General features: G+C 40.0%; 1 protein-coding gene across 1 annotated transcript in view; it reads left to right on the forward strand.

Annotated features, from left to right (window-relative positions):
- PLXDC2 (plexin domain containing 2) overlaps window positions 1-22,304 on the forward strand; it is a 317,756-nt gene that overhangs the window by 233,811 nt on the left and 61,641 nt on the right. Inside the window, exons 7-9 of the mRNA XM_069959035.1 lie at window positions 3,725-3,824; window positions 9,219-9,314; window positions 12,979-13,060. Of these exons, the coding sequence (XP_069815136.1) occupies window positions 3,725-3,824; window positions 9,219-9,314; window positions 12,979-13,060 (278 nt within the window). The remainder of the gene's footprint in view (window positions 1-3,724; window positions 3,825-9,218; window positions 9,315-12,978; window positions 13,061-22,304) is intronic.

A 22,304-nucleotide genomic window follows, 5' to 3' on the forward strand; every position in this document is an offset into this window, starting at 1 on the left:
TATGCAGATAATAAACCTTTCTTGATGTTTATATAATACCTGTTGGTAATAAAATAGACATTACACTGTGCGATTTGCCACAGCTGCAGTGCTACTGAAACAGACAGCTTTCCCAAGTGTAATGTCTATTCTAATGCTAATATTACAACATACTGCAAGGGAGTTTCAGTATTTGCATGCCGCAGCACTGGCGAACTGTAATTGTGCTGGAACCATGGCTTGTGCAACCCTGCAGTTCCCTACACAGTCATTGGGGGCCATAACAGCATAGAGGCCATATCACCCTTTACTGCTGACACTCAATGTAGAAATTTTTTAAAATATTACTTTTCTTCAATAAAGGTATATTACAAAGGTACATAACTTTAAGGCCATGTTAACACTATGTAAGTACCGTATTAATCACGGCCGTTGTAACAACGGGCTTGATTTCTACGGTACTCATGTAGTGCTGCCTTCTAAGGAATCCCGGACGGAGTATATACACATGGTATACACTGCGGCCGGGATCCCTAGCGACGACGCAAGAAACTGACATGTCAGTTTTCTGCGGCCCCTACTCAATGAATAGCGGCCCCATAAAACCCTGTCAATTCACACAAGGGAGCGTGCAGCTCCGGGCGCAAGCTCCATTGTGTGCAGCAGGGAATTTGGATGCAATACTGGCCGGCGTGATCTTTTCTGACACCGGCTGTTCCGGCCTGGCCACGGATATCATACAGATTGTGAACATAGCCTAAAAGAGTAATATGGATAGATAATCCCAACCAGAACCATCTGGGATTGAGGCCCTTCTATAGTGACTTAGCACAGGTATTGGTGTTACCAGGGCAGTTATACATTGGGTTGGTGATCATATAAAGGCCAGCTACTACCGCAGCAATGAGACCAAGCTTCAGTGTGAATCAAAAAATGAGAAAACTTTTATTAATGCAACGCGTTTCGGCACTTTACTTGAGCGCCTTCCTCAGGTTCCTCATGTAATATAGCGCCGAAACGCATTGCATTAATAAAAGTTTTTATTTCTTTGGTTTACACTGAAGATCGGTCTTGTTGCTGCGGTTGTAGCTGGCCTTTATATGATCACCAACCTGATGTGTAACTGCCCAGAGTGACACTTCAATACCTGCGCTAAGTCCATACAGAAGGTCCTCAATCCCAGATGGTTCTGGTTGGGATCATCTATCCATATTGTTAACTCTAGCTTGAAGTCGAGAGTACCCTGGAGCAAGCTGCGGTGGACGAGGTGTATATACAGTATGCTCTCTATAGAGTTTTGCCTATATGTCTGCACAACCACTAATATCTATTGTTTTATTGACTAAGATTTTACAACACCAAAAGGCGCCCCGTCTCTCTTTTTCTTCTAATAACTTTAAGAGAGAAATGTCATAAAAAAAGAATATTTACCAGAATACCTCTCTCTGGTGGTTTCTTTGTCCTCTTCTTCCTGCTGTTTAATATAGATGCAGGCATTCATTATAAAGACATTTGCAAGGTCATTCTGCCCTGCCCTGTTGCTTAGTTTGTTGAAGTAGTCTGGTAAATGTGTGGGCTTTGGTGGGAAGGTTTTAGGAGTAGTATTAATGGATAAACACGATGAACAATCATTAAGGTGTACGAGAGAGATAGGAACTAGGAATTGACCGTTTCTTTTTTAGATTTTCAGCTTTGTTTTTGGATAATTGGAAAGTCTAGTGTACACATGCTGGAGAGTCAGCCGAGTTCCCGAAGGCTGTGGGATACATTTTAATTGAGTCATTTTCTTTTCTCCTAATCTATTTTGCAGTTCCTTACCCTTAATCAGATCCCCATCAAGGTCAAATCCAAACATCTTTTTTAGAGGTTTCAGTATCAGCCTCCCGAAAGTTAAGGCAAGAATTTATAAACTTTTTGTTTGTCGAAAATAAACAAAAGACTTGGCCGTGACTCCAAACTTTAGGTCAAGTATACACAACTATAAAGTTAGAACTTTTGCAGTGGCTTTTAATAAGCTAAAAAAAAACAACAACACAAAGGGGAAGATTTATCAAACCGGTGTAAAGTAGAAATGTCTTAGTTGCCCCTAGCAACCAATCAGACTCCACCTTTCATTTTTCAGAGAATCTGTGAGGAATGAACGGTGGAATCTTATTGGTTGCTAGGGACAACTGAGCCAAGGCAACAAGTTCGGTAAAAAGGGCACTCACCGGAATATTGCGATGCTTCTTTATTTCAACATGTAGTAAAACCTTCGTTGACACATGTCACTGTTCAGCAGACGCCAAACCACTTCACATATACAACATAGACATGACGTCCATTTCGCGCACATGCGCGCTTCATCAGATTAACAAGCTAATTTAATTTAGCAAACAAAACAAAAGACTGTGATGTAACTTCAAGACCATTGGACATGAAATTAGTAACAGGGCTCCTTAACTATCTGACATCTTTGAAAGCATTACCCACATCACTGACTTAGGTCCTGCTGAGATTCAATGTGGTTTAACCTAAATTATTCATGACTAGTGATGAGCGAACATCCTGATGTTCAGTTCTGATCCTGAACACGAACATAAAAAAAAAAAAAGATCGTGATTGGTTTGCGTACATTTCAGTCTACGCACATGCGGACAGATTATCAGGTGCAAAGCGTAAATCACGCACACGCACACGTTTTGGTCTTCACACATGCGTAGAGCTTATCAAATGCAAAGCATAAATTGCGTAGTTGTGTAAATCGAGAGATAAGCTCAATGTTAAAGTATGTTCAAAAATGATCTTTTCGATACCATTCAGATCATCGGAAAAATTTATTGTGATCGACGAACACGAACAATTAGTGTAATGTTCATACAAATATAAATATATTTACGAACATGTTCGCTCATCACTATTTATGACTAGGGCTCTTAAAGGGGACCTGTCGTATTGAAAATGTAATAATTTGCTGGCATTATGTATAAAACAAGAGGAGCTGAGCAGAGGTTTTTTTTACATATTTGTGGAATAATATTTAGTATAAGTTCCTTTAACCATTTAAACCTCTGCTATTGCAGCCTTAGGAGTCTGATGGGAGGTCCTAATAAGTGATAGACAGCTATGTGTGCAAGGAAGGCTGTCAATGATAGAACCGCCCACTAGGAGCCTACAAATATGTCTATAAATCTGCTCTGCTCATCCTGCTCTATAACACAATGACGACAGGTTAGACTACCTTTTAAACGCAAAAGGTTCCCTTTGAGGCATACAATAAGAGTTTATTATTGATGGACAAGGGAAATCTGTGTTATAGCCTACCAACCATTAAAAATTAATTTTTAACATGTCAGTGCTAAGGCCTCCATTGATCAGGAGAATGTTTGTAGGCATGCAAACGCTATACTTATCCAGCAGCCCCATAGAATTATGATGAAACCACCTGAACAGAGATCCAGAGATTGGGGAAGGAAATCCAACACAGCATGCTTCTCCCGTCTTATTCCCTTGATCCATGGGGCTTTCTCTTTCTAATACAATTGCTCATTTAAAGTATACAGATGCAATATCTGCTCAACCACAGCATTGTGTTACAGTAATGTTTGCACTGCCATATATTGCTCTATTAATTATAATTTTTATTGGTTCCTGTTTGCATTGGATTCATGGACTGATAAAGGATTGCCTTCTAGTAAATCACAAAGCCGCTCCTTATTTTATAATTTAGAGGTTTCTAATACAATTATTATTCCTTCCCTTGCAGATTCCGTTTCCAGTAATGGAGATAAGCTCTACCAATCATCCGGTGAAGGTTGGCCTCTCAGATGCTTTTGTTGTGGTTCACAAGATTCAGCAGATTCCCAGTAAGTGCTTAGAACATTAACTTCCCTATGAGGCCGTGAATCAAAAATAAGCGTTCTTTGCTTCCTGAATTCTATTAGAGAATCCTTCAGATAAATTTTCCTTCCATCTTTCCTTTTACCGTAGATGAGCAAGGTTCTGTAATTACATAATGTCCCAGATGTGGTCATTCTAGTGAAGTGCTGTACGTCTACGAGGACCGGGCTAATGCTACTTCATGCCACTTTATATTCCAGGGACTGCTATGAGTTGAAATTGCAAATTGTGTAAATTTCATTAATTTTTATTACTTTTCTGTAGTAGATTGAACCAACAGAAAAGTTCCTAATTAAAAATCACCAGGGGAAAGTTATAATGACTTAACATTAAAGAGTTTGTCTGGAATTATAAAAGAAAAAAAAAGGTTGCCATTACGCTTATCTATGGTTTGTATCTGGTAAAGCTGCAAATCCCCATTCAAATTGTCCCGAATGCAGCCAGAGGTGGCGCTGTAAAACCAAGCACTAAAGTCCACTGACCTCACCTCTGTGACACTTCAGAACTGCAGTTAAAATAATTTTTTAGGTGGTTGCAGCCTCATACAACTACAAGAAAGATATGGATAGTCTCCCAACTCAGCTATGTAGCCGTGTGAGCAGTTTGAGACATCCTATCCATTAAAAACCAACTTCACTAGATTAATCCAAATATCGTAAGATGACAGCCTATTACTGTACCCGATACCCGATCTTTGCCAGTCCAGGAGAGTATGAATGGAGTGGCAATGCCCATACTTGACTGCTGCCTGAGTCTCCTTTCAAACAGGAGAACTTTGGACCAAATTCTCATTATTCGTGGGTGTTCCAGTGTTATCTTAAGATAATCCCTCTAAGGTGGCTGGCGGGAGCATCTGTTCCAGAACTCTAAGCCATTTGTCTAGCCAAAAAGTTTAATGGGGAAATGTGTTCTTCTTGCATCCACTGCTAGAGGTAGTTAATATGCTAATAGGTGTCACCTAGACAAAGTGAGTCCAATGCTTGTAGGCGGAACCCTTTATTTTTAGAGTTGGTAAGAACCTGTTTAGAGATCTCCCCTCTATAGGTGCACAGACAACATACTTGCCCTAATTTTGGTAGAAAAATCTTGAGAACTGTGACTCAAAAGAAACAGGTTTAGGCAAGCTATGAACAAAATTGTCCATATTATAGACATTCCAATGACTTTGATTGGCTTTTCAAATAGGTTATGGATATTGGAAGTTTTGGAAGTTCTTCTGCCCAAGTTGTTTAGGGGTGTCATAGTAATAATGGGGTTGACAGGGATGGGGTGTTTTAGGGGTGAACTAGGCTGCAAAAAAAAGAGAAAACAGTATACATACTTAGCTCACTACCTTGCTAATTCCGATTTGCTGAGCACCTGGTCTCCACTGTAGTCCTTTCCTCTACTAGTAAGAATTTCCTGTTTATATGACACAACACTGGAACACTGTTGTGTGTAATAGCAGGCAACTATTAAACGACCAACGAGAAATTGTTGATCGTTTAATAGGATCTGGACCTATTTTTATCGTTTGATCGTTCGCAAATCGTTCGCACATCAATCGATGGAATAAGAAGTCATAGCTGAAACGTACGCAATAGCGACGATTAAGCGACCGCAACAACGATCATAAATAACAATCATTGTTCCGTGTAATTGGGTGAACAATTTCGGGTCGTTTGCCGCAGTGGTCGTTTAAGATCGTTTATCGTTAATCGTTAGTCATCAAAAAAATCGCTTGGTGTAATAGTACCCTAAGTGTACTTCTTTGTTGTTTTAAGTTCAGCCCGGACCTTATAATAGATAACACCCCCTACCCTGACAACCCATTTAACCTATATATTTATGTTGCTATGGGGCCCTATTACTTCTACAAAATGAACACAATCATTTATTATACATGCTACATGGCTCAGATATATATTATTGCTTTGTACCAAAAAAGCTAAAAATGAAAAACTTCTATTCCTGGATACCAACTTGGATCTGAGTTTTAGCACACTGGCTATTCACATAATGGGAATTACTTAAGTTAAAGACATTAGCTCACACTTGGCATATGTTTTCAAGGAATAAATTGTATTTGAAGTTCAAAGGAGAATAAGTAAGTCCTATGAAAGAATCCTGATAGAATGGGGAAATGTATGGTCCCGTAGAGAGACGAGACTTCTAACTCTTAACTTTACTGACTCCTTTATTCCATAATCAAAAGGCAGCCGAGCTGTATAAAGGAAGTGTTAGATGTCCTTATAAAAGGCTTTTACTCCGCTTTATTTTATTTGTTGTTGTATTATTTTCTTGTGTTTGAAATGTTTATGTTTTAACCAGGCGTATAGAGATAGGCAAGATAAGAGATGAAGGCAGTGATGGACAAGGTGCCTCGGTCAAGGTTACTAAGTAACTTTCTAAGTAAAAGACTTCCAGATGGCGAGGAGAACCACTAAGGATATATTCATAGAGCGTATTTTTTTTACACAGTATCTGATATAGAATGAGCGTGAAATCATTCCCCCATTGTTTTCAACGGAAATCTAAACAGTAGCTTGTAGAGCGTAAAATTTTTACGGTATGGATTTCAAGTAAGAAAATTATTGTGAATTCCGTTTTATTCTGAAAATAAACTGTAACCAAATGGTGATTAACCCTACTGAATGTGGCTTATCCATTGTATGAGCATAGCCTTAACAGGTATATGTTGAGAGGAGGCCTGTATTTACATAGGTACTTTGTATCAACAAACGCATGAGGTTGGAAGCAAGGTTGAATTTATATTATTCTAAGTAAGAAGATTTATAGAGGGCATTGATATTGGCACATTTATAAAATTTTCCTAAGAGAGGATGACTTCAAGTCATTGCACCAGTTAGTAGTAAACAGTGGCTGCTGGGGGTCAGGGCACTGATTGGGTGAATGGGACAACAGGGGGCCGGGAGCCCCAAAACAGGCCGAACGGGTAAAGTATTGCCCAGGCCTTGGCAGGTTAAGAGGGGTGGCATTCACATATTTGCAGCAGAATGAAAAATTTGCTGTGAGTATGTAAACCCATTCAAACTGACACTATTGGGAATCACAGTGGATTTCGCTGTGGAACTTGCATCGTGAGATCCGCTGCGATTCCAGTACATGTGAAACTGGACTATAGATAGATTATATATATAAGTGATCATACAACTTACAATGGTTGTAGTATTTCAACATACCGTGGGGATTTATGAAGGCCAGCGTACAAGTACACCGGTCTTATAATAGGCCCCGCACCCTTTTCCCAGCAGGATTCACTAAGAGGTGCACGCCTCTTAGCGAATCTGGCCGGCCAGGCAACCAAACCTGCACCCGGCGTATGAAATCTACACCTGCTTCCACCAGGTGTAAATCATGATAAATGAGGTGTGGGAGGAGGCCACGCCTCCTCCATGCCTTGTCACGCCCCCCCAAGCTCCCCCAGCCCACCCATTGGGCGAGCTGGTCGTACGGCAGGGAATAGGGGAAAATCTGCTTTTTGACCTCTGCTTTTTGGAACCTGATGTCAACACCCAGAGAGTAGCTGTAGATTCAAACGATTCTACCATTCATTGGCTGAGGCAAATCACCACTGCTGCCACTGATTGGCTGAGCAGGCACTTCCTGTGTGTCAAGACAGGACCAGGAAGTGGAGATCAGCCGGGGCCCAGTGGGTATTAGAACAGCTGCAGCTAAAGGATCACACAGGTGACTCTTAAACTGATTTGAAGGGGAAAAATCCCAAATAAACCATCATCCAGGCTCCTTTAAGGGCAGACATGCATAATTCAAGCCACTTTCTAACTTCGAATCGACCGACAGGCTGGAATTTTTAGAATCCAAATGTTTTGTAAGCATCAAGATGACAGGTAGGCTTCGGTTCAGTGCTGGGTAAACATTGCGAGGCAGGAGGAATCCTAATAAGACTCATTTGTTGACCTTGATGAACTTGAAGAGTCTTTCCGAATTTGGCTGTAAGTTAAAAATATCCAGGATCCTGAGGAATGTAGCGTCCAAATACAGAAACCATCCTTATCAATGTGAGCTCAGATGTTATTCTTGTAGACAGAGTCAGGCTCTGTTCACACTACAGTATAACAGTTTTATTTTTAAATGGAATGACTCATAATGGACAAGTTCTGATGTTTTGGACATCTAGGATAACACTACACAGTACACTACATAAGTCATCAAAACGTAACATGGTGTGTAACATCACTGTGAGAACTTGTTTGTTTATTGTAATATCCCCTTTTTTCTTATGTTTCTTGGTGAATTAAAGGGGTTATTCAGCATTGGAAAAACATGGCCAGTTTCTTCTAGAAACAACACAACCCTTGTCTCCAGTTCAGCTGTGGTTTGCAATTAAGCTCCATTCACTTCAACAGAACTGAGTAGCAAAACCTGCACCCAAACTGGAGGCAAGAGTGGTGCTGTCTCTTGAAAAAACGTAGCCATGTTTTTTTAATGCTGGATAATCCCTTTAAGTCAAGGGAAGTCCTATTAGATGGTGATACATGTGCAACAGGATAGGTTTGTGTCAGATTATTAATTAAATGAACACAGTCATTAGAAAAGGACACCCCCATTCAGGAGAACAAGCCACCCGAAATATGAAGCAGTGTGTTTCACTTCCCAGCTCTTAGTGATCTCTGTCCAGGCCATTATAAGTCTATGGGGTCTATAAGTCTATGGATTTCCAAGGTCCAGCAGACAAAGGTCAAGCAAACGTCTTTGCAATTGACTATGGAGCCAATTACTTGCCGGGTCATATTCAGGAGATTAGACTTTGTAGAGATAATTTGAGCATAACCTACTTTTAGCCACAGCATTGCTATGACTATTATTGACCTAACCTTAAATTAGGCAAATAAATTGCATTTATTCCAGCTAGATTCACTAAGAGGCGCTCGCCTGTTAGTAAATCCATCCGGCCGCGCGCTCCTGCGTCCAGCACAACAAATCTACACTTGCTTCCACCTGCCACGCCCACCTTCCCATCATATTTGGACAACTAAAGTTTTACTATCTAGGCATAATAGGGATTGCAGTTTTGCAACAGCCGTAGAGCCCGATTTCGACACCTTTGTTCTTAATCTTCTAAGAGTTTTTTCTTCTGTAGAATTTGCATTTCCCATTGAATTTAAAAGAAGCCAAGCTGCAGTACCCAGTGCCACCACTACATAATAGATGGCACTGTCTTCTGGCATCTTTTGCCAATACAGCAGCTCTGCTGGACAGCTGAATGATGGGGTTGCCATGTGTCAGCGCCCCCACCCCTTACCAATTAGACATCAGTGGTCCATCTGGAGGCTACATCAGTGTTTTAATTTATTAGTTGGTTTAAATGATTTTTTTTCCATTTTCTGATTTTCCAGATGTGCGCAGGAGAACAATCTTCGAATATCACAGGGTGGAACTGGAAATGTCTAAGATTACCAACTTCTCTGCCGTGGAGATGCTGCCTCTTCCAAGTGAGTGAGCCATTTGCTGGCTAATATGTCACCATTGGAAGGACACTTCAGTCCATTGATTTAATGAGCTGTGAAGTGGCTGTGAGCTTGAAGAATTGTCCTAATGGAATAAATGTCAGAGAAAACATATAGGTTGTGTATATCATCCTAAGAAGAAGCCACCACAAGATATATGATAGAAACTCTTACTTAATCATATACACTTTATGTTATGTATCTTATCATTATATAAATGAATGCAGTCATGCCATTGGAATATTACTTTACGGATTCATGTCAGACAGGTATGGAGGAGAAAAGCTGGTGAAGCAATGTAATTGGAATATAATATTTGTGCTGATTTAATCTTACAGTTATTGTAATTTAATACAGTCATAAAAAGAACTGACAGATTTTGATGCATTCGGTGCTTGAAAGTATTTAGTAGGATTGGCTTCCTAAAAGCAATAGAACATGCCCAATAGAAAACCTCAGTGAATTTTTTTTAAATGAGAAATCGTGTATTTCCTTAGAAAAGTTCAGCCTAGAAAACATTCTATATATATATATATATATATATATATATATATATATATATTCTCATTTACATTTTTTCACATAGTAGCCCCGCCCCTGAGGAGCTTTCTGCTGTAACAAATAATGGAGCAGTAAAAATAAACAACTATTGTGTAGAGTGAACCTGTCAAAACATTTGTGTTCAGAAGCATTATCCGAACCCGAACATTCAGCATTTAATTCTTTGTGGTTGCAGATGTGGGATGCCGCCCTTGGGCTGCCAGGAAGACATGAATACAGCCATACGCTCTATCCCTGTTTTCCAGGACTCCCTAGGGTGGCATTTAACTTCTGCAGTGACACGAAATCAAATGCTGAGGGTTCGGATAACATTGCCGAACCTGAACAAGTTCCCCATCCCCGCCCTATAGCTACATCAATCACCCCTATACTGCCTCCAGATTGGCTGGAAAGCTGATTTAGCAGGTTTAGATGAAACAAACAGGCCAAGGTTCGAATTCACACGGAAATTTTAGCAAACTTTGAATTTGTCACCTCTAGGCAGAACCCATGAACAATAGTGGCCCTGATTTATTTATTTATTTATTTTGGGGGGGGGGGGGGTGATAGAAAGCAGCCATATTTAGCTCATCTCACACAACCCATTTAAATAAGAATTTGACTGTTTGACTGTCCCTATCTCCGTATAGCTCACTGTTGTTTTTTTTTTTTTTTTTTTTGCAGAAATCAATAGTACAGACGATTTTAAGAAACTTTGTAATTGGCCGAAAAATGCATTTTTATTATGAAAAGGCAGTTTGAAGCTCTCCCCCCTGTCTTTATAGTTTTCTATGGAGAGGGGAGGGGTGGAGGGAGATGAGGCACCAAAACAGGACAACAAAGAGTCAATTTACAGCTACATCAATGGGCTATCTTCTCTGAAGTCAGCACTGACCTCTCTAACCTCTGAATACGGCTTTCACACAGCTCCGACTGTGTAATCCTTTATTGTCTGCTCTCTGCTGGCGACTAATCTCCCTCCTCCCCTCTCCATAGATTACACAGGGCTCGACTGATGTAAAACAGTCGAGATTTCCTGATAATGAGCAGTGAAGGAGAGAGAGGAGGGGGGGGGGGGCTGGGGAAAGTCTTTTTGAGTGCAGATAATGGCAGATTTGCCTAATAAACCCAGTTACAAAGTTTCTTAAAATCACCTGTACTATTGATTTCTGCAAAAAAAAAAAAAAAAAAACACGACAGTGATTAAATCAACGTGAATTAATCAGTTTTATAGTAATTCTCATTCCCGTCTTACATAAATTGGAGGAAAAGATGGCTGACAATATAGGAAGGATGCATTCTCTGAGATCTTTTAAAATAACATTATAAAGATGAGTATAATATCAGGTTAGGTAATAAAGCTGTCATAAATATACACTGAAATGTAGCACAGAGGATGCAGTGGTATGGAGGGATATAGAGAATATTTTATATGGAGGAGATATTGCAGGCGGCGCGCTGTGACTGAGCGATTCCAAGGAGCGATCACACACCGGAAAGAAACATTTCCCTGTTATTGTTTTCACTTGGATGGATTTAACGGCACATAGCATTATATGGGAACTTTCTTTTTGCAAAATTGCTAGCCATAAGGAAGGAGGCGAAATGCAAATCTGAGAAGGTATGGCTTTATAGAAGTGAGCTGGAATTTATACTGGAGCTTCCACTGTAATTGTACCCATTGGCTAAAACAAATGCAATCTATATTGTTTACCTAAAAGAAGAATATTATTAACGGGATAGAATAGGAAATAGCACAAGGTGTAATCATCTGAGATAATGTAAAATATAATATTTAGGAGATATAGGGAATGAAAAGCAGAGTAGTCTGCTCATAAATAGTGTGTGGCGGGGCTGTTCTGCCAAATAGATACATAGCTGAAATTTGCACAAAAAATTAAAATAGATATTAGATAGATAGATAGATAGATAGATAGATAGATAGATAGATAGGAGATAGGTAGGTAGGTAGATAGATAGATAGATAGATAGATAGATAGAAGATAGATAGATAGGAGATAGATAGATAGATAGATAGGAGACAGATAGATAGGAGATATATAGATAGATAATAGGTAGATATATAGCTAGATAGTAGGGCTGGTCCGAACCGAGTTCGGTTCGGTAATGATTCCCGCTGTCTGCCCGCTCCGTGGAGAGGCTGGATACAGCGGGAGGACCGCCTGGAAAACTTGGATACAGCGATAGCGATAGGCTGTACCCCAGTTTTCCAGGTGGTCCTCCCGCTGTATCCACCCGCTCCACGGAGCAGGCAGACAGCGGAAATCTGATGCCGAGCGTTCGGGTTCATACGAAGTTTCGGACCATCCCTAATAGATAGATAGATATCAGAGAGATGATGGATGGATGGATAGATAGATAGATAGATAGATATGAAAAAGAGAGATAAATAGACAGATAGATATCAAAGAGATGATGGATAGATAGATAGATAGATAGATAGATAGATAGATAGATAGATAGGAGATAGGTAGATAGATAGATAGATAGATAGATAGATAGATAGATAGATAGGAGATAGATAATAGATAGATAGATAGATAGATAGATAGATAGATAGATAGGAGATAGGTAGATAGATAGATAGATAGATAGATAGAAGAGGGCAAGATGGATGGATAGATAAATAAGATAGATAGATAGATAGATAGATATTAGTGATAAGCGAATAGTGAAATATTCGAATATTCGATCCCATTAAGGTCTATGGGAACAAGTATTTGATTATTGAAAAACATCTATTCGACCACTTGGAGGTAAAAACAGGAAGCTGGGGGATTTGAACGCTTATCGAATATGTATCGAATATTCGGCGAACCATTCGATAATATTCGATAGATCGAATACCTTACTATTCAATCGAATATCTATTCGATCGAACAGTATACGCTCATCACTAATAGATATCCAATGATATTTTGGGAATCCCCAGGTTGGGGACCTATTTCCTCAAGCAACCGCCACATGCTATTTGGATGTGCGGCTTTTAATCTGTATTTTTCTAGATAGATAGGAGATAGATGGATGATAGATAGATTTCTGTGACCTGATAAATGACTTATAACACTCTTTCTATGTCTTCCTCCAGCTTGTCTCCAGTTTAACAGCTGTGGTTCCTGTGTCAGATCCCAAATTGGTTTCAACTGCAGCTGGTGCAATAGTCTCCAAAGGTATAGTTCAAATGGCTTTTCTCTATGTAATTATTTCTCTACTTATGAGATAAAGGGATTGGACACCAGCTGCAATGGCCTCTTCTTATACCTTGGACTTTGTGCATTATTGCTATTATTGGTGGTATTACTGCCATGTGTGTTGGTGATGCAGGAACACAGTGGATTCTCTCTTCTCGCCACCGGAGAAAAGGCTTAATTTATCTTTATCTAAACCCGAGCTGTCTACAAGCTGACATGCTGGAGTACTTGGCATTAGTTAGACTTGCATTTAGAAGATAAGACAATATAAAATACATAGTCATGGGAAAAGCGTTTTTTATTTATTTAACATATCAATATTTGATATTCAGTCAAAAAAATATAGAGTGGTTTCACACATGGGGTTAAAAAAAAGAAAAGAAAAAAAACTATGTAAAAATACTCTAAAAATTGGTGAAACACTGTAAAAATTGGTGGAAAAAATGCTATGGCCAGATATTAGTTGTTGTCTGTACTGGTGGAGCTTTGTTTAAGATAATCTTGGAGAAAGTTACTGTATCTTTCTTAGCCATCAGATATTCCTTTTGTTTTGTTGGTAGCCATCGTAGGCCTCCATATAGAAGGTTATGAGCACTGTCACTTTAATAAAGTTTTGACATTTCATAAAGACATTTCAAAAGTTTTTATCAGTTGGGATTAAAGTGTTCGGACTCCAATCAATCACTACAATGATTTTGGACAGGTGCACCTTCACCATCTCTGTACTACAAGAATAAGACCTAATTTTTGTCTAAATACTTGGTCACATACTGCGGTCAGAAATTGGGGAGAGAAGCACTCAGTTGAGCACTCATCTTCCTGCTCGTTCTAGCTATCGGACATGGTCTAAACACTTAGGGGGACATTTATTAAGTCCGGCGTTTTCTGCGCCGGACTTAAAAATGCCCCCGCAGCTCCGGCGCTATGGAGATTTATGTATAGGCGGACTGCCTCTACATAAATCCCATGCATGCCAGTGCGCACGGCAGAAAACCTACGCCAGCTAAGAGCTGGAGTAGGTTTTCTGCGGATCTTTTGGCGGAACAAATGGTGAATCGCGCGAACTCTGAGTCCACGCCCTCCGTTCCACCCCCTCCCCATTCCCCGGCAGACCCGGTGGAGAGTGCTGATTTGCGAATGAATTTTATTCGCAAATCGGCCATTTGCGAATAAAATCATTCGCAAATTGGCACTTTCCACCGAAAAAACACTGTACGCCAGTTGATACATGCCCCCCTTAAACTTCAAAATTTAACCTGTCTTCACAGCAATTCAAAAGTTATTCTAGGTGACAGAAAATGAATTTGTAAAAGTCACCAGGTCATCATTCAACTAGATATGTAGTAGAGCAGACCCGGCACTCACCAAGTAAGTTCTGCTGTTTTATTAAAGTGCAGGAAACAACAGATACATGCAGGACGCTTTTAGGCTAAGCATGGCCTTCATCAGCTTAGGGGTAGTACTACCTCTAAGCTGATTAAGGCCATGCTTAGCCGAAATGCGTCCTGTATGTACCTGATGTTTCCTGCACTTTAATAAAACAGCAGAACTTACTTGGTGAGTGCCAGGTCTTCTCTACTACATAATTGGCTTTTCCACCTCCAGGACCACCAACCCACGGATGTGCCGTCCTCTCCACATCCAAATCCAGCCAGATTTACTATGGGCACTAGACACATTAATAAATCTAGCTGTTTGGCAAACTAAAATGTTGAGGTTTGTTTAAATCCTGAAAGTCTTAGTAAATTAAAGCCAAGATGTCTAAAGACATGAAGCTGTGGATTCTCCTTACAACCCTGAAAAATCTTTTTATTATTGCTCTTTGTTTAATCGTTCCTTTGTTATTCTTATAAAAATGTATGACTAAATAGCCAATTGGGTATTACCATTTGGGGGCGTGTCCCTACACTGTCTGAGACTATCCAATCAAAGCTAAGATTACAAGTTAGGGACATGCCCCTATCTGGTATTACCCAACTGGCTATTTAGCCCTACATTTATAATAAAAATAACCAAGGAACGGCACAACATAAAGCTATAAGAAAATATGTTCCAGAATTGGTTTATCATTGGGAATACAAGGATTTACAAAAACAGACAGGTCAGAAGTGGTGACAGAGTCCCTTTAAGACCCCATTCATTAAATCCTATAGAAGTAGCTTTTTTGCTATTTACATCAAAGTGCTAGAGTCTACTAAAAGGAAGACTACGTCCACGTGGTAAATGTCGGGATAAAAAATTTCATTGTTCAGAGCATTAGAAGAATAAAATTTACCTGATCAAACAGCAGCAACACTGTCATTTGGACAGACCAAATAACAGAAGATACATATGATGAGAACCAAAGACAACATTTTGATTCCCCCCCCCCCCCCCCCCCCAATCATAGAATCATTAGAGGGCACTTGAGGAAATTGTCTCCGGTTTATCGTGGACTTTATAACATGATGATGACCATAAATACATATACAACTGTACCACAGGAAATAAGCCTGAAATGGATGGATCTATGGCCCATTGGGGTGCTGTGAGGGTGTGTAATGGGCTGAAAAAACAAAAATTCTTTAAAGATTGTTATTGTATTGTTAGAACATCTCCACAGGGAATGAGAAAAATTTGTTCCAGTTGACGTCAGATGTAAGCATTGCCTGCTAGAGGTTATATCTGGCAAAGGAATAATACAAGGCATTAAAACGTTCCATGGGGTGCACTAAATTGTTCACATGATTGTATATGAGTATATAGTATAGAAGTTGTTATACTATCAATTTTGCCTCTAAAAAACAATGTATTTAATGTGTGTCTTGTATATAGATCGTGTGCAGTGATATATGGGAAATTTTAACTAAAGTTTCACGCTAATAAATAATAATAATTACAGAGGGGAATACCATTTAGCATTTTTTTTATAACTTCAGTTGGAAACCTTAACGTAAAGAATGGCTTTCTTATAATGTTATGTGCATATTGTTTGCATATATTAAAGTTTATGGTCGAAATTAGGGTTGAGCAAATTTGCAATAATAGCGAAGCGCTTCACTGCACTCTGCCGTTGGCTTGACAGCCATTTGCCTTTGAACTGTGCCTCTCCTCTCCAGGGGCCCATAAAAGCTGGATACAATCCTGGTAAATTTCTCCCAGGACTACATCCAGCTTTTTCATCCAAGCGGAAAAGGCAGTCGGCTGGTAAGCTAATGGGCGAGTGTACAGTAGCGCTTTGGTTTGCTAGCACTTTAAATTTGCTCATCCCTATTAGAAATGCTTTGTAGGTATTCTACTTAGAGGGTCTCATCTGCTGATTCAACGAGGCGCCGCTACATCCCTGCTCACTTACTGCTTCAGCAAGGGGTGGGGGGCTGCAAGCAGAACAAGGATGAGCTGAATCAGCTCGGCATTGCTGTGTTTCCACTGAGATTACACGTCTCCAGGGACAATCCAAGGGCGGTGGATTGAGATGACAACTCTATAGGGAGAGAAAGGTTAGAAACTAGGAAAGAAAAACAAAATAGCTTTTTTATTTTGCATTCTAACAAAAGTTAAGGTGATGGGATTACCCCTTTAATGCAATACTGTTATTAGCAGTAACTTTATGTTCCCAGATGGGATCCAACAGCATTGTGGAACAAGAATCATGGGGCAAAGAGAATGGATGCATGTCAGAGATCAACAATCCCAAATGAAGACTTCTAAACATATTGTATGTAGTGAAAAAAACTAACAGCATGCAAGTAGTGGAAATCCTTCAAAGTTTTATTGCATTTCTGCATACTTTTACGCTACGTCCTGACTCTAGTAGCATCAAAATGTAGCTTCCATGTATTTGGGAGTGCAATAAAATTTGGAAAATAGCGACAGCTGACAGACAAATCTGACTTATTTGCTCCATAGACTCAAATTCATAGACTTGATTGACAGCAGAGGAGTGTAGTATGCTGCCTTATATTCCCCCTGGCTGTTTCTCAGGATAGCAGTGAGTCTTGGGATTGAGGTCTGATGAAACAGTAGTCAGGCACCAAGTTACCTGCATTGTGTGACCTGAACTCTGTGGGCAGCACCGTGTTACCTTCTCACCTGCATCCATCACCTGCATCTGGTTTGTCCTGTGTCTATATATTTGTGACTACTGTCTGTTTGGTAACTGGGGTGGTTACCCCCCTTGCTGTCTGGTCTGCACTGACCAGCTATCATGTCTTCCGTTTGTCTCAAGAGGTAGCGATCTAGCATGTCCTCCGGGAAAGCCTATCTCCACCATCAGGAGTATTTTGTGAAGAACAGAGGATATGCTTAGACAATGCCCTTAGGGATAGACGGTCACGTGGCACAGTGGATTCACGCCCGCTGATCCTGAGATGTGATCACTAACTTTAAAAGTGTCTGAGGAAATGTCAAAAATGACTGCAAATGACAGTATCCCTTTAAAGATGTTGGATTATGTGGTCTTTTTCTGTCGACAGACTCCTCTGTTTCTATGTGTCAAAAAGTTTTTAAACAAGACTTGTAGCTAAACATAAAAAGATGAGCAATGACTATCATTAAACAGTTGTGGTACAAGCATTGAGCGCCCCTCCTGTCAGGAGTCAACAGATCAAGCTAGTGGAGATGGTGGCTCCTCTGATACTTGTAGATGGACATTCGAATAGTAGAGCTTATCTAAGCACTGTGGTTAGCCAAGTTCATGGAAGTTGTTTGCCCCTATGGCAAAAGAGACCATCCACACCAGTGAGTTTTCCTTGCTTCATTGACTTTCATGGCGCCCATATCTTAATCCTATAGAGCATTTCTGGCTATTCAAGTGATATCACAAGCCTTATCTAATCTATGGCAAGTGATCATGTCCAGGGGCAGGGTGAAGTCTATGCCCCCATAAATTACTGAGGATGTGAAGACCAAAGGAGGTCCAACAAAGAGTCTCATTAAAAAAAATTTAGTGTAACTTACCAGTTATACTGCAAATCTACCATACCCCAACTGTCAGAAGCATTTTCCCATAGAAGTACAGTACCTTGGGGTGATATACTAGCATTAAAGGGGTCATCCAGGCTTAGTAAAACTTGCTTGTTTTCTTCTAGAAACAGCACCTCTCCTGTCCTCAGGTTGGGTGCATGCTCACAGCTCAGTTCCGTTGAAGTAGTGAGTAGAGTTGAATTGTAATACCACACACAACCTTAGGACAGGGGTAGCGCTGTTTTTGCAAAAAAAAATAGCTGTGTTCTATCTAATCCTGCATAAACCCTTTAATAATACTTATATTGTGTCCCAAATCTACTTTTTATCTTCATAGAATGAACGTGGCCTGATTCATAAGATTCCGATGCTGCAGCTACTCAGAAACATTATACACAGTCAGATAAATACATAGACAATATATACATGCAATTATACATACAGACAGATACAATGACACATACATACTAATAAATACACACAGATTTGGTGGTGCAGATTTGATGCTGTGTACAGTTATTTAGATCTAATCTGCTGCGTATTTGCTGCGTATCGCAGCAGTGAATAAGCTGCGTATACAGTGTTTTTTTTGTACCCTTATAAACATGGATACATCCATACACATACATACATACCTACATACGTACGTACGTACATACACACACACACACACACACACATACATACATACATACATACATACACACAGATACAGATACATAACAAATTGCAGATGATCATTTGCTCTCTACAGTGATATCCCCTTGGAATAGAGGATCTAATGGCAGCTATCACTCACTCTACAGCTAGGCTTGTATACACTAGGAGTATCACACATCACACACATCCATCATCACAAAATATTCTTGTATCCATTATTATCTATTATTTATTCATGTCTTATCTAAAAAAAAAATTTACTTTTTTTTACGGAGATATGCTTTACTGCAGCCATAGGGACCATAGGAAATAGTTTGTGGGTGATTTGAAGAGTGTTGTGATCTGTGAGGTAGGGGGAGGAGGGGGGAACTGTGACCATCAACTATTGTGAAGGGCAGGATCCCGTCTTATCTATACAAAGGTGTCACTTTTAATTGCAATCCTGTCAGTGATGAGGAGGAGGAGAATGCAAAAAGATTAAGAAGAAAAAAATTAACATTTAGATAATGACAATGAAAATTATTAAAAAAAAAAACATTAGGAGGAATGTTTGAAAAATTATGCTGAATGGGAGATGTGACATTTTAATTTAAAGGGCTATTCTGTAGAATTCTTTTTCTATTTAACTGTGCTCAGGGTGCGGTTAATAAAAAACAAAACAAACTTTATTTACTCTACTCCCTTTCCATAGTGAACAAAGTATGGAGCTGTCAGATTCAGCTGTTAAATTCTTATTCTTCATTTACTCAACATCGTATGTCTTGCAAGAGTCATTACACCCAAATATTCATAAGTTAGTTGGCCAGTCCTGCCAACATCATGTGGGGGGTTGACTTTGCTCTTATATGTATGGTGGGCACCTGAATAGCGGACTGTGTGATAGGGTATAGTACTGTATGTCTATGCGCTGTCCATGGTGCTGATCGGGCACAATGTTTGTAAATCCCTCATGGACGCTTATTATCTAAAGCAGAGATGGGAAACCTTCAGTGATCCAGCTGCAAAACTACAATTCCCATCATGTCTGGATGGCTAAAGCTTTGACTAATCAGTGCATAAAGTCGTGATAATACACAGTATACGCTCTACTAGAAACTTAGTTTAATGGGGGATGTAGAAAATGACAGTACACTGCAATAGTGTAGTATTTGCAGTGTACTGTACAAGCACCTGCATAGTTAAATAGTTGATAGTTCAACCTATAAACTATATCCCTACTGTTTTTATCCAGAAGGTCAAAAAAAAAAACAAAAACCCTATTAAATAGATGCCTGTCAAAAAACGTACGTTATTAAATACACAATGGGGGAAATTTATCAAGGGCTTTGCGCCTATTTTTAGGTGAATAGGTGGATTTTTTGCCCATTTTTGGTCTAAGTTCTATTTATGAACCTGTATGCGAATGTGCGAATTTGTGAATTTTTTTGATGCATTTTTTTTTTTAATCTACCTGTTTTGAGTATTCACCTAAAAATTTGCATAATCTGGGATTAGCACCCAATTGATGATTTGTGACTTTTTAAAAGGTCGCACAAACTGATGCAGGCCTACATCTGGTCAGTACCAAGTGAATTTGTTTGGGATTTTTTTTTGCAACTTTTTTTAAAATTTTTACTTAAAGGAGTTATCCAGCGTGGGGGCTATTTTTACATATGGCCGGGGAGGAGGAGCCTGAAAGAAAAGATGTCCACTCACCTCCCCGGTTCCAGCGGCGGGTCCCGCATTGCGGCGCTCCGGTGCCCGGTTCCCGGCTGCTTCCGGGTGTCTGACGCGGGCCCGAGACGTGACGTCTCAGGTCCGCTCAGCCACTCAGTGAAGGAGGCGGGATCCTTCACTGAGTGGCTGAGTGGACCTGAGACGTCACGTCTCGGGCCCGCGTCCAACACCTGGAAGCGGCACCGAAGCGCTGCGATGCGGGACCCGCCGCTGGAACCGGGGAGGTGAGTGGACCCCTTTTCTTTCAGCCACCTCCTTCCTGGCCATATGTAAAAATAGCCCCACAAATTAGACTTCTTAGTAAATGTCCCCCTATGTGTACTGGGCGGCAGTCATTCCATTGACTTCAATGCAGATAATTATAATTCACTTATAACAGATGCTATTTTAAATTTATTTAGTGACCGCTTTTTCTCGTTTTTTTTACATACCGTGTTTCCCTGAAAATAAGACAGTGTCTTATATAAATTTTTGCTCCCAAAGAGGCACTATGGGGGAGATTTATAAACTGGTGTAAAGTAGAATTGCAACCAATTGGATTGCACTTTTCATTCCTCACGGATTCTTTGAAAAATGAAAGGTGGAATCTGATTGGTTGCTAAGACAATTCTACTTTACACCAGTTTGATAAATCTCCTCCTTTATTTTATTTTCGGGGGATGTCTTATTTCTCTCCCCCCGGCTTTCCCCCAGCCTTCCCTCTGCCCCCCACCGGCATACCCACCAATATCCAGTAGGAGTGCAGCAGCAGGGCCAGGAGCTTATGGCGGGATGACAGGACATGCGACAGGACGTGGGGGCCATGGACTAGTATGTCTGTGGCGCCGGATGTCGAGGTCAACAATTAGGGGATTAGATGAGTCGGGTGAAGGGGGTGGTCGGCGGTTTAGTGGCCTTACTTTCAGGGGGTGCCTTTGTTTCGGGTGGGAGTGCCTTATTTTCAGGGGATGCCTTATTTCAGGCTAGATGATAGGCTAGTTTGGGTGTTTTTTTTTAGGAGGAAGTCTTATTTTTGGGAAACACTGTAGTCATAGGGTAAAAATTATGCGTAAAGTGGGGAGAGGAAATAGAGCGTAAAATGTTTATCTAAATAAATGGGTTCTTTACCTGCCTCGATAGCAATTATACAATAACCTTTAATATTAGTATAATATACACATGCGGCATCTATGCCAAGTACAGCATTGGGATAGCATTCCGTTTTATCGCCTCTCTGTAATACAATGCATTGTGTAATCATCATTTCTGATGAGCTGAACTCTAATCATTTGCTAAGAACACATTTAAACAGGTAGATTATAAATTGCTAAATGTGAAACTTATTTCTGATAAGAGAAGATAACAAAGGGGGAGTTTATGGAGCATAAAATTGTTCTCCACCCAATATCTTTAAATCCTCTCCAAGTGCGGTTTTAATGTAACAAGATAATTTGTGTGCACACACTGCATAAGACTGTATGGGAATTTGCATTTAATAATGGAAGATTTGATATTCCGGGCAGGCAGCCTTCATTCACAAAAGCAAATATAGCGGCTCCAGGAAATGTTAAGAGAACAATGTTCTGACTCCAACATTACAAACTCCCAGTAAAGACGTTAATGACAGTGACTGTACGAGCCGCTAAATGAGCTGACAGCTTCAATAATAACAGCAAATAGTGTTATTTTTTACTTGGATTTTAATATTAAGGCGTATTATGGAAAATAGATGCTGAACGGAGGAAATGGATGGAAAGAAAGCATAGGTCTAGATTTAAAGGGGTTATCCAGCGCTACAAAAATATGGCCACTTTCCCCCTACTGTTGTCTCTAGATTGGGTGGGGTTTTGAAACTCAGTTCCATTGAAGTAAATGGAGCTTAATTGCAAACCACACCTAAACTGGAGACAACAGTAGGGGAAAA

This window comes from Dendropsophus ebraccatus, chromosome 2 (assembly GCF_027789765.1).
Source record: "Dendropsophus ebraccatus isolate aDenEbr1 chromosome 2, aDenEbr1.pat, whole genome shotgun sequence".
Taxonomy (NCBI): Eukaryota; Metazoa; Chordata; class Amphibia; order Anura; family Hylidae; genus Dendropsophus; species Dendropsophus ebraccatus.